Below are 11,508 nucleotides of genomic sequence, written 5' to 3'. Positions count from 1 at the left end.
AGACAGGAGGAGCCTGGTGGGCTGCAGTCCATGGGGTCGCTAAGAGTCGAACACGACTGAGAGACTTCACTTTCACTTTTCACTTTTATGCATTGGAGAAGGAAACGGCAACCCACTCCAGTGTTCTTGCCTGGAGAATCCCAGGGACGGGGGAGCCTGGTGGACTGCCATCTATGGGGTCGCACAGAGTTGGACACGACCAAAGCGACTTAGCAGCAGCAGCAGGAGCAGTTGTAAATGAATATCTTTTAGCTGTATCTTGCTTTTGAGAAATACACCCAAATTGACATTCTCTCCTTTAAAGTCACATGGTATTTTTATCTGGCTTCCCAATGCCTGCTTTTATTTTTTTCTTTAAATTTTACTAGTTGCTATTTACTAACGGACCAGTTTTTCTTGGGACATATTGTATGTACGCTTCAACATCTTGATCCAAATTCTCTTTTATTTCAGAAAGGTTTCTTGAATTATATATATATGTGAGTGTGTGTGATTCCATTATTTTAGTTTTCTTCTTGGGTTTGTGAAACATTTATTTTTGCCATTTAATCATTTTTTCCTAATCATCTTTATCTCTCTGGATCCATTTTTTTGGGGGTTGATTTCCTCTTTTTATGCTCCATGTCCCTAGTGTACTTTAGCAATGTCTGTTTTCCTTTGCATGTCTTCTGATTTCACCTTCATTTTTTGACAATCTTACTTTTTCCTGTATTTCTTGCTTGAGCTCTAAGCTCATGTTTCATTTCCTCTAGCAGTCTCACTGCTTTCTGAGTTCTTGCATCTTGTATCCACAGTGTTGTATTCTAGGATTATAGATGCTATGACCTCCTTGAAGTTTCCAGATTAATGGTGAAAATGTTTAGCATGCTATTTATCCCCTCAGTGGCAATTTTTTCTGGAGAGTGGTCTGTATCGGTCATTTGTAATTCCTGCTTCTTTTCTCCTTTTCTGTGAAGTATGTCTGAGTCGATACTGTGAATGTTCTTTTCTGATTAACTGTCTTGGAAGGAAGTGAGTTTTCCCGGGGCCAGCTATCTGTAGGAGGCTCCCCTGGAGGAGTGGTCAGGGCTGGTTTCAGGACAACTGAGTTTGTGTTATAAGTCAGGCCTTTGTGTGTAACTGTGGTTAGCCTTTGCTTTTCTTAGAGAGATAGGGAGCCATTTGTGGAGGTCCTGTGAGTGTGTGTATGTTTTGTTTCTACAGGGCAATTTCCCTTCTTTTCTTGCTCCTTGCAAATACAGCCTGTTTGTGTGGCTTCTTATTGATCCCTATCTTCTTTGCTTTTTGGAACCAAACCACAGAGAAATTCTAGAGACCAGACACAACATACTCTTCCAACTCCTGTCAAAAAAAATGGAATTTAGGTTTTTCATGGATGAGTATGCTTCTCAGCACTGGAAAGTCTACTTAGTGGGCTCTTTCTGTGACCCTAGAGTCCTCTCAGCATGCTTACCTTCTCTTGCTCCACCACCACACATGCTTTGTGATTTGGGCTTTAGCTATCTCCAAGTGGTACTGAAAATGGAGTTTGTATTTTGGATATTGTTCTTTTAAACATCAGTTTTGTGTCTTCGCTTAATTTATCTAGTAATCAGCGATAGTCACTGAGCATTCACTATGTGCCAGGTGCTGGAATGTGGGGGCTTTAAAGACAAATTCCTTGTTTTGGAGGACTTTTTAATATAGTAGGACACTAAAAATAAATTAACAATGATTGAAGGGGGAAAAAAAATCACACCAGAAAAGGTTGAGTATAAGTGTCAAAGCTGAGGTTCAAAGCGGTGCTTTAGACGAACTTGGGAAAAAGGAAAGGGTGTCAATCTATAACAACACCTGGAGGCTAGGGGCTCAGGACTCAGCATGTGGTCAGTAGGCAAGAAATAGTTAATGGATCTACAAGATTACTTTTCAATGGAAAGACCAGGGATCTCTAAAAATCCTGATTTTGGCACAATTTTAGAAGGAAGTTGTACACATTAAGTTATTCTGGTTCCTATAATCATTGCTCATTCTTTCTTTAGATTTGGTCATCTGTCTCACAGCTGACATTCTTTTCATTAACCCTGAGATAGACTTTGGAGAATAGGTCTAATGTTGACAGATGCATACAGAGGAAAGAATGTTCTACATAAAACAAAGGACAGGGTCAAAGCTACATGAATCAGAAATCGGGGCACCAAAGGAAAAAAGTCTGGAAAAGTTGTGTGGGGCTATATTATTAAGCATCTAGGATTCCAACCCAAAATACCATTTAGTTTTTGGGTAGAGGAATTTTGTTTCAAATAGGATCAAAGAAAACCAGATAAATTTCCCCTGAAATTCCCCATTTTCTACATCTATCTTGAAACATAGAGTATGACATATAATTATGTCGATGTATTCCTCAAAAAATTGACAATGTGAAGTTTAGTTTTATGAAGTACTAACTTTCTAATAGATAGAAGTGAACTATTTAGTCATTAATTGTTGGTGTGTGCTGCGTGTTAAGTCACTTCAGTCATGTCTGACTCTTTATGACCCTGTGGTCTGTGGCCTGCCAGGCTCCTCTGTCCATAGCAGTCTCCAGACAAGAATACTGGAGTGAGTTGCCATGCCCTCCTCCAGGGGATCTTTGCCACCCAGGAATTGAACCTGTGGCTCTTATGTTTCCTACATTGGCAGGCAGGTTCTTTACCTCTAGCGCCACCTGGGAGGCCCCTTAATTGTTGGCAGTCTTATTTATTCTTTTATTTTTTCCATTTTCTTGATTAACTATCAATGATTGAAAATAGTACTTGACTGTTTTATAATAATAACCTTTAGTACACCCTCTTCTTTCTTTCTTTCCTCCCTTCTATACTCCCTTTCACTCTTCTTTTCTTTGCTCAATTGATTAGCAATCAATCAGTTATTCATGTGGGCAGAGCCTAGCAGTGATTATTTTTTTCAATGAGGTGTGTGAATTTTTACCAATTTTGGCACAAAGCTATATTTTCATACCATATGGTCTTTGAAATATTTACAATACTTTCTTTTGGTAAAAAAGATTTGTTTACAGATGGCATAAAATCAAACATCATTCTTGGTTCATGTAATCATAATCATCACCAATACCACCAGAGTAACAGTAACCTTTGGGTTCAATCAATGAATTGATTTTATAATCTGTTAGAGTTGTCTTCTGATGTTCACTATCGTGGCTTGTATACATTTGTGAAAGAAGTAGAGAATGAAAGCTTAGTAGTTTACATGCTGTAAAAATTAAGAGGACATGATTTAGGATTAAAGGAGGTAGTGATTTAATTTTGGAGTTGCTGAGCCGAGCTCTGGTGGTCTGCAGAACTCTGGGGGAAATCCAGATATTGCGGTAACAGATTTGGGTTGGAATGTTTTGTGAATGCAATAGCAGATGCACTTATGGAAGCCTTTTCATTTCAGGATATTGCCTCATGCAACCTTAGGACATGATGGTTCTCCCAAGGCTCTAGATGTGACCAGAAGTTTTCTGTTTAACCAAACCTTGAAAATGGTTCCCTTTCACAACATTATTTAAAGGGTCATGTAAAATTACATGGCTTGCAAAAACTATAAACAGGATATAAATGTATGGTCTTTAAGCCAGTAAAATCTATTCTGTCTTGGACAGCTTGAATTAAGGTAAATATCCTTTATGATCATTTTCTTGGGGCTGTAAATATGGCATATATGTCTCTGTTGTCTTTGCTTCCGCTGATGAACTTGAAATAACAGTAACTGGGCCTTTGTGAGACACCCAGAGACTTCTGTGTCTTCTACCTGTCTGTTAAAACTGCATACCTTGGACATTTCCAAGGATTCAGTCAGGCGTTAGTATTTAGGATTAATACATTTCAAAAGTGTGAAAATTTGTACTTGTGGTCTTTGATCTCTTGAATCCTTGATACTGAGCCACCACTGATTATCTCTGTACACTTACATTTGCTTGTACTTTTTATTTTTTTACTTTCAGGCACTGCTAATATATAATATATGGCATTTTCATGACCATGTGTTACTTGGCCCAGTCCAGATTAACCTGCAGGAACTCTTGCTATGTGACAAATATAATCAAATACCATGAACGTATCTTACTAACCTCTGTCCTCTTTAAAACCATGCAATAAATCCTATGACTTGCAAAGATCTTTACATCTCATCCTACACTGTCACTTAAATCCCTGTTCAATAATGGATTTAAATAACATGACAGTTCTAAACATTAAAAAATTAAGTAGACATTTTGATTATTTGTTTGAATCATGGGAGCTGCACATTGACAGTGAATATTCATCCTTGGTACCAAGATCCTAATTTGACATGATGGCATGTTTTCATTTTGTTTGGATTTTCTGTCAAACGCTAAAAACATTAGTAAATGGTACCCGCACTTTTAAATCATAAAAAGAAACCTAGATTTGTTTGCAGTTTTTTAATCTGTTGTTAATATACTTGAAAGAACACAGCCCTGTCTAATAAACACATCAAACTAATGGGTACCAGAGCAGTTCAGAAGAGTGTTTGTTGTTTGGTGTTTAGATTTCAGTCAGAATTAATCAACAATGGATGGGGCCTGCTGTATTTATTAGCAACTCAAATCCGTGTGATTTAATGCCAGGTTCCTTTGACTCATTCCAGCGAATGCTGGCAAGGTTACAGCACTGATACATACTTACATCCTCGGGTCTTAAAAAGAAAAGGAAAAATGGAGCCTAAAATCAGACCACAGGATTGGCAAGAATTTCCCGAGAGCCATTTTGAATTTGGCCCTATACAGAGGGCCTGTGAAAAGGAAGCAATTGATTCAAGAACAGTAGAGCATTTTTTTTTTTTTTTTTTGCTTGAAGAAGCCTTCAGCTGTGCAGATGGCTGGCTGGCATAATCCAGTCGGCTTTTGTTTTTTATTTTACATATTAGGCCACTTTCTTCTCACACTCTATATTGCTTTTCTTTTCTCACTTTAAGCCTCCACATTTGTGGGGCAAAGGAGAGGTTGCAGGGGCTTAGTGGGGGTGACCGCACGGCACACACACTACATCCCACAGATTTATGAGTTGCTAGTGCTTTGCTGGCAATGGTGTCTGCTTGTGACAGTCAGCATCAGGGTGTTCTTTGTACAAAAGTGTCAACTTTTGAATGAAGTCCCTGGAAACAGATGTAAAGATTAATCTTGAGACTGCATTTTTTTTTTTTCCTTCCCAAGGCTCTGAAAACGTGCCACCTTGTGCAATAGTCCTGGTTCTAGACGTTTTTTTTTTTTTTTAAAGTGATGTTATTTCTCAATTACAAAGGCTTACATTCTTTACTGTTCACGTTCAAAAATTCCACAGCCTTTAGCCACCCCTTCTGCTTCCTGTGTCTGGGGGCTGCCTTTCGAGAGCAAATTATTTGTGCAAAGACATTATTTATCTAGAAACTCTTCAGTACAAACTTGATTGGGTCATCATTACTCTGGGGACTCTCTGTCTCCTTCAGAATGTAAGATTTGCCAGTGTTCCCCTCCTGCCACTTTCTATTGGAAGATAGTTGACTTTTGGCCTGATAAACAGTTTAGCTTTGAATGAGGCCTTGCTGTCAGGATGGGCATCATCCTTACATGTCTGTCCTCCAAAAATGTTCTGTCTTGTTTTAGGTCGTATTGTCTTTTTTCCAACACTTGGAGGTGAATTCTGAAGAAAAGAAGACATGCCAAAATGAGCATGTGTTCAAGTGTTTCCATGTTAAGTGTTAGGATAGATCTCAAGGTGTTCTGAAACGAATCTGTATTGAAAAACAACAACAACACCCAGAGAATGTTAATTACACACATCCACTGTTGAATGACATTTCCTTTCAGCAAATAGAAGACTTTGTGGGAATAGTATGGGCCCCTCCCTTCCCTACCCCTCAATTGTCAATGTTCCACACGCAGAGAATAAATACCACAAGATCCACTACTTTGGAATGACTTGACTGTCCTTGTTTTCCCTTCTTAAAAAGCTGTCTCTTCCATATAAATGGGAAACATATGTAAAGAGTTCTTGCTTTCATATCGTTAAACAATGTGTGTAATGCATTTCAGCTGAAGATTAAAAAAAACCTCTGGTTCTTTGAATATTTGCATACAATCAGCAAATGTCCTGACACAGATGATTTTTTTTTTTTCACTTTTGTAATCTTTCTCTATATACTCAGCACCTTCTTTGGGGAGGGACATTTATTTTGGTACTGTTATACTTGATATTCTTATGCTATGCTAAGTCACTTCAGTCGTGTCTGACTCTGTGCGACCCCATAGACGGCAGCCCACCAGGCTCCCCCGTCCCTGGGATTCTCCAGGCAAGAACACTGGAGTGGGTTGCCATTTCCTTCTCCAATGCATGAAAGTGAAAAGTGAAAGTGAAGTCGCTCAGTCGTGTCCGACTCTTAGCGACCCCATGGACTGCAGCCTACCAGGCTCCTCCATCCATGGGATTTTCCAAGCAAAAGTACTGGAGTGGGGTGCCATTGCCTTCTCCGTGATATTCTTACGGTACCTCTTTAAGATTATGTATCTCAAGGGCATTGCTTGTCAAGAGAACCATGGCGGTAAAGGGAAAAATGTTTAAGACCAAATACAGATTTTTGACAAAAGATGTTAGAGGAAATGTGTTTGTAGCCGAGTTTATTCCTTGAAACATTAAGAAACAACAAGGCAAAACAAATAAGAAACCCTGTGTTTGATGAAATCAGGCACAGGCAAACTAGACGGCAAAGCGTAGGTGCCCAAAACAGTGAAATTAGGAGTGAACTGAGATGGCTTCAGTCTGCTGGCATGGACATCTCTGATCTCTGGTGGTAAACATAGCACTTTATAAGCTGGGGGCCCAACCAAGGATTTTCCCCTGGAATCCCAGAATTTGGGGGTTTGGCTACAGGAAGGTCAGTGAATTCAGGTTTACAGAGCCAAAGAGGAGCAGGGTGATGGTTAAACAGATTTACCATTTTATCAGACATACCATTTTATTGAGCTTCCAAGGTGGCTCCGTGGTAAAGAATCCACCAATGCAGGAGACTCGGGTTCGATCCCCAGGTCGAGAAGATCCCTTGGAGAAGGGAATGGCTACCCACTCCGGTATTTTTGCCTGGATACTCCCATGGACAGTGGAGCCTGGCAGGCTACAGTCCTTGGGATCACAAAGAATCAGACATGACTTAGCAACTGACCAACAACAGCAACCATTTTATCAGAATCAGGCTGACCTCTAGGAAAAGAGAAGATGTTAGGAGGCCAACAAAGTTTATAGGAAATTACAGGCAGCTGAAGACATGTATGATGTGCTGGAGCCAGCTCATGTCTGCTCTCTGGAGACAATCAGTAAATTTTTGAAATTTTGCAAGTCGATTGTTATACATAGTCACTATTAAAAATTAAATTATAAATGTACAATACATTATATTTAAAAAGCAATAAGTACCCAAAATTCGTCACTCCTTAGTTACTATAATTTACTATTATCTTTGTTCATAAGGTTATTTACATTGATTGTAGCTCGTTGGTGAGAGGATTATATAAGTGTCCTACTGTGCATTTCTTCCTAACCCTATGGTCAGAGATATCACAGGTATGATGGCTTGAAATTAGCCATGGTGGGAGTAATTATACCATGAAAATCTGCAAATGCTACAGATCAGCCCTGGATTTATAGCCTTATTTATTATTTAGTCTTAAAATGATGGAAAACATTTTAATCACACTGATTAACATTAACAGTGTTATGTCTCTAGCACAAAAAATTGAGGATGTATTTTTCTAGTGTTTGAATCTGTTATGTTCAGCAAATAAGTTGCTCAAGTCCTTGACAAAGGAGTGAAGTTCCCAGATGCACGTCTTTGCTGTTTCACTTTCGTTTGAATTATTAACATAAGAGAAAATATCATCCAACATTCATGTTGAACCACACTTGTTTATCAGTCACCACCATGGGTTGGGTGAAAGTTTGGCAAACTCAATGAAAGCATTCTGGGAGAATCAGTTGATCTTGAGAAATGATATCAAAGCTCCCTATACACTGTTTGGAACTGAGTAGAGAAATGCTACAGTTTCATTTTTGCAAAGCTACCACACTTTGACTTCCCTGGTGGCTCAGATGGTAAAGCGTCTGCCTACAATGTGGGAGACCCAGGTTCGATCCCTGGGTTGGGAAGATCCTCTGGAGAAGGAAATGGCAACCCGCTCCAGTACTCTTGCCTGGAAAATCCCATGGATGGAGGAGTGTGGTAGGCTACAGTCCATGGGGTCACAAAGTGTTGGACATGACTGAGAGACTTCACTTTCACCACACTTTTTTTTCACCACACTTTGAAACAAGATCCTGAAAAAGAGATTTCACGTCTAGGTTGCTAAACTGGAAATAACCCAAAGTAAAGTTAAATGCCACTGGAATATTATGTAGCCATTAAAAAGGAATGTGTAGCTATCTTTATGCAGATATGGAAAGAGCTTCAAATATATTGTTAAATAAAAAAGGAAGATTCAGAACAATGTAAATAATATATGTCCATTTGAATAAAAATATGTACAGATTTTTGATGGAACATTTGATGAAGAAATTGTTGACGGTGGTAAGTGACATTAAGAGTGGGAAAAGCTATCAGTTTTCATTGTATCCCCCTTTGAATACTATTTTTACTTTATTACTTTCATGAAATCATTCGTTTTATTCTTAACAACAAACTAGAATTTGCAAAGTCAGTAAATTTTTCTGCTACTCCTCTTAGATTATACAACTGGCCTAGAATTGCAAACATGACTTTTACCAATGTGTTTTCACAACATAGCTTATCAAGTAAGGTTTTTCCTTTCATTCTTTATTAGTTGGAATTTCCAAGTGGAATCACTGCTTGATATTCTATGGAAAACTTGATCCTTCAACCAGGTCATGAGATTTTAAGTGCACTAACAGCTTTATCAGATATTTTCATTATTTTAAAGGAATATGAAGAATTCAATTTTCATCATATATTTCTAGTTTTCTTTTTAACTACTTAGAGAAAGTAACTCTTGTATTGTACTCTGGAACAAAACAGCATCAAGAGGTCTTGCTCTCTTTTTTTTTTTTAACCCTTAACAAGTTAGAATTCTTGACCTTCCTTTAACATTTCAATAACATGAAGTTTCTTAAAATCTTTGTTATCTGGAAGCTATACATTTATGTTAACATTTTAGGCTGATGTATTCATTCAGTCTAATACGTACTATGTGCATCAGGAAAAATTTGTAAAGGAGGTTTGGTTCTCCTGCAGGAACCCATGGAAACAGATGACATGTGCTAATAACAGCATCTTCGGGAAGATGATTTTGCTTTTCATGAAGAAAGAATGTTTTGAACTGTTGTACTGGAATTTCAGTGCCTGCAATGTTGAAGGTATATATAAACTGTTGGATTAAGTGGTATACAAGCTATAGGAATTCTAGTAGAAAGAAAAGACCAAGAAGTTATTGTAAAAATCTTAAGTGGATGTCAAAGTTTCGTTGTTAGTTAAGGATTTTGGATTCACGTATAGTCAAAGTGGTCCTAGACCTGATGTCTATTTTGGTGTATTTTCAAAGATTTGGGTATGTGATATCTTGATATTAAAATTTGTCTTACCTTGCTATGTTTTTCTAGGTGACACCAGCTCGGATATGTATTGTTTGGGGGTCATAAATGACCTTTGGAGCATTTATAAAAGTGGTAAGAAAAATGGAAGAATCCTCTTAGTTTTAGTCTGGGGATGCTTCCGAGGTCCAGGACTCTTCCAGCATTCTTGAGCCCTGGCTAATGAAGTGCTAATGGAGTGTTAGTACTGGCTACTAGACCAGGGCGTCCAAGAGATAGGACAGTAAACATTCTTTGAAGTGGTGCCTAACCCTAAGTGTGCCTCTACCAGGAAGATAAGTACTTTTCCTGTCTCAGAGATCCTTGGTTTGATGTCCTATACCTTATGGTAAAGAAACTGCATTAGAGGGCTAGTTCTTGGGCTTGGGTGTCTAGTATTTGATCTGGCTAACAGTGCCTCATTTGGGAAATTATTTAATTGTTAACTGGTTTTGGTGGCTTTTCTAATTCTATATTTCCAAGAGACAAATAAAAATGTAAGCCATGTCAGACCTGGGGAATATAAGCCCAAATGTCACTCTATAGAGTTTTTTGCTGTTTGACTTCACCTCACTCTCCCCTCCCCTCTTTGGTACTTTAATCAAATGAGTCAGAACTGTCTCTTACTGTCTTTTTTTGTCCCCAGTTTCCAGCACAGTAGTTTATAAACATAAGTACTGAATCGGATTAATTAATACATATGAATGAACTGGTTTATTACATGGACTAAAACCCTGAAGAAGATGCTCTACTACTTGATTCTTAAAGCCAAAGAGATTCTTAACTTGGCAGAAAGCCATATATAAGGAAATTGTATATAGGACAATATGGTACTTTTTACCCTTTAAGTGTTTGGATCTTGTACATATTTTGTTAGGTTTATACCTAAGCACTTCATTTACTAGGGGGGTTGGTAAATGGAATTCTATTTTAAATTTGAAATCCCATTGTTTACAGTTATTATACAAGAAAGTGACTGACTTTAGTGTATTAACTTTATATCCTTCAACCTTTCTAGAGTTTCTTCTTAGTTCCAAGAGTTTCTCTGTCAATTCTTTCAGACTTTCTACATTAATAGCCATGTCATCTTAGGACAAAGACAGTTAATTTCTTTCTTCCAAATTTTTTATTTCCTCTTCTTGGCTTATTTTATTAGCTCTAACTTCCAGTATAAAGATGAAAGGAGTGGCAAGAAGGGTCATCCTTGACTTATTTCTGATCATAGTGGGAAGCTTCCAGGTTCCCTGCTAAATATGATGCTAGCTGTAGGTTTTTTGTAGATGTTCTTCATATCAACTTGAGGACATTCACTTCTTTTTTTTTTCTTTTTGAAAAAATTATATATTTTAATTGGAGGCTAATTACTTTACAACATTGTAGTGGCTTTTGTCATACACTGACATGAATACAAGAAGAGAGTTCCAGAAAAACATCTATTTCTGCTTTATTGACTATGCCAAAGCCTTTGACTGTGTGGATCACAGTAAACTGTGGAAAATTCTTCAAGAGATGGGAATACCAGACCACTTGACCTGCCTCTTGAGAAATTTGTATGCAGGTCAGGAAGCAACAGTTAGAACTGAACATGGAACAACAGACTTCTTCCAAATAGGAAAAGGAGTACGTCAAGGCTGTATATTGTCACCCTGCTTATTTATATGCAGAGTACATCATGAGAAACACTGGACTGGAAGAAACATAAGCTGGAATCAAGATTGCTGGGAGAAATATCAATAACCTCAGATATGCAGATGCCACCATCCTTATGGCAGAAAGTGAAGAGGAACTAAAAAACCTCTTGATGAAAGTGAAAGTGGAGAGTGAAAAAGTTGGCTTAAATCTCAACATTCAGAAAACGAAGATCATGGCATCTGGTCCCATCACTCCATGGGAAATAGATGGGGAAACAGTGGAA

At 38.1% G+C, this 11,508-nt stretch overlaps 1 protein-coding gene across 1 annotated transcript in view; it reads left to right on the top strand.

Annotated features, from left to right (window-relative positions):
• The window catches only part of LOC105003246, a 95,687-nt gene that overhangs the window by 22,716 nt on the left and 61,463 nt on the right, over positions 1-11,508 (top strand). The window contains exons 2-4 of the mRNA XM_010860287.1: positions 3,418-3,636; positions 9,259-9,380; positions 9,624-9,689. Of these exons, the coding sequence (XP_010858589.1) occupies positions 9,275-9,380; positions 9,624-9,689 (172 nt within the window). The 5' untranslated portion in view covers positions 3,418-3,636; positions 9,259-9,274. The remainder of the gene's footprint in view (positions 1-3,417; positions 3,637-9,258; positions 9,381-9,623; positions 9,690-11,508) is intronic.

The sequence above is a fragment of the Bison bison genome, unplaced genomic scaffold (genome assembly GCF_000754665.1).
Source record: "Bison bison bison isolate TAMUID 2011002044 unplaced genomic scaffold, Bison_UMD1.0 scf7180017864465, whole genome shotgun sequence".
NCBI classification, from domain to species: Eukaryota; Metazoa; Chordata; class Mammalia; order Artiodactyla; family Bovidae; genus Bison; species Bison bison.
The sequence above is the reverse complement of the archived record's forward strand: the minus strand, read 5'-3'. Positions and strand labels throughout refer to the sequence as shown.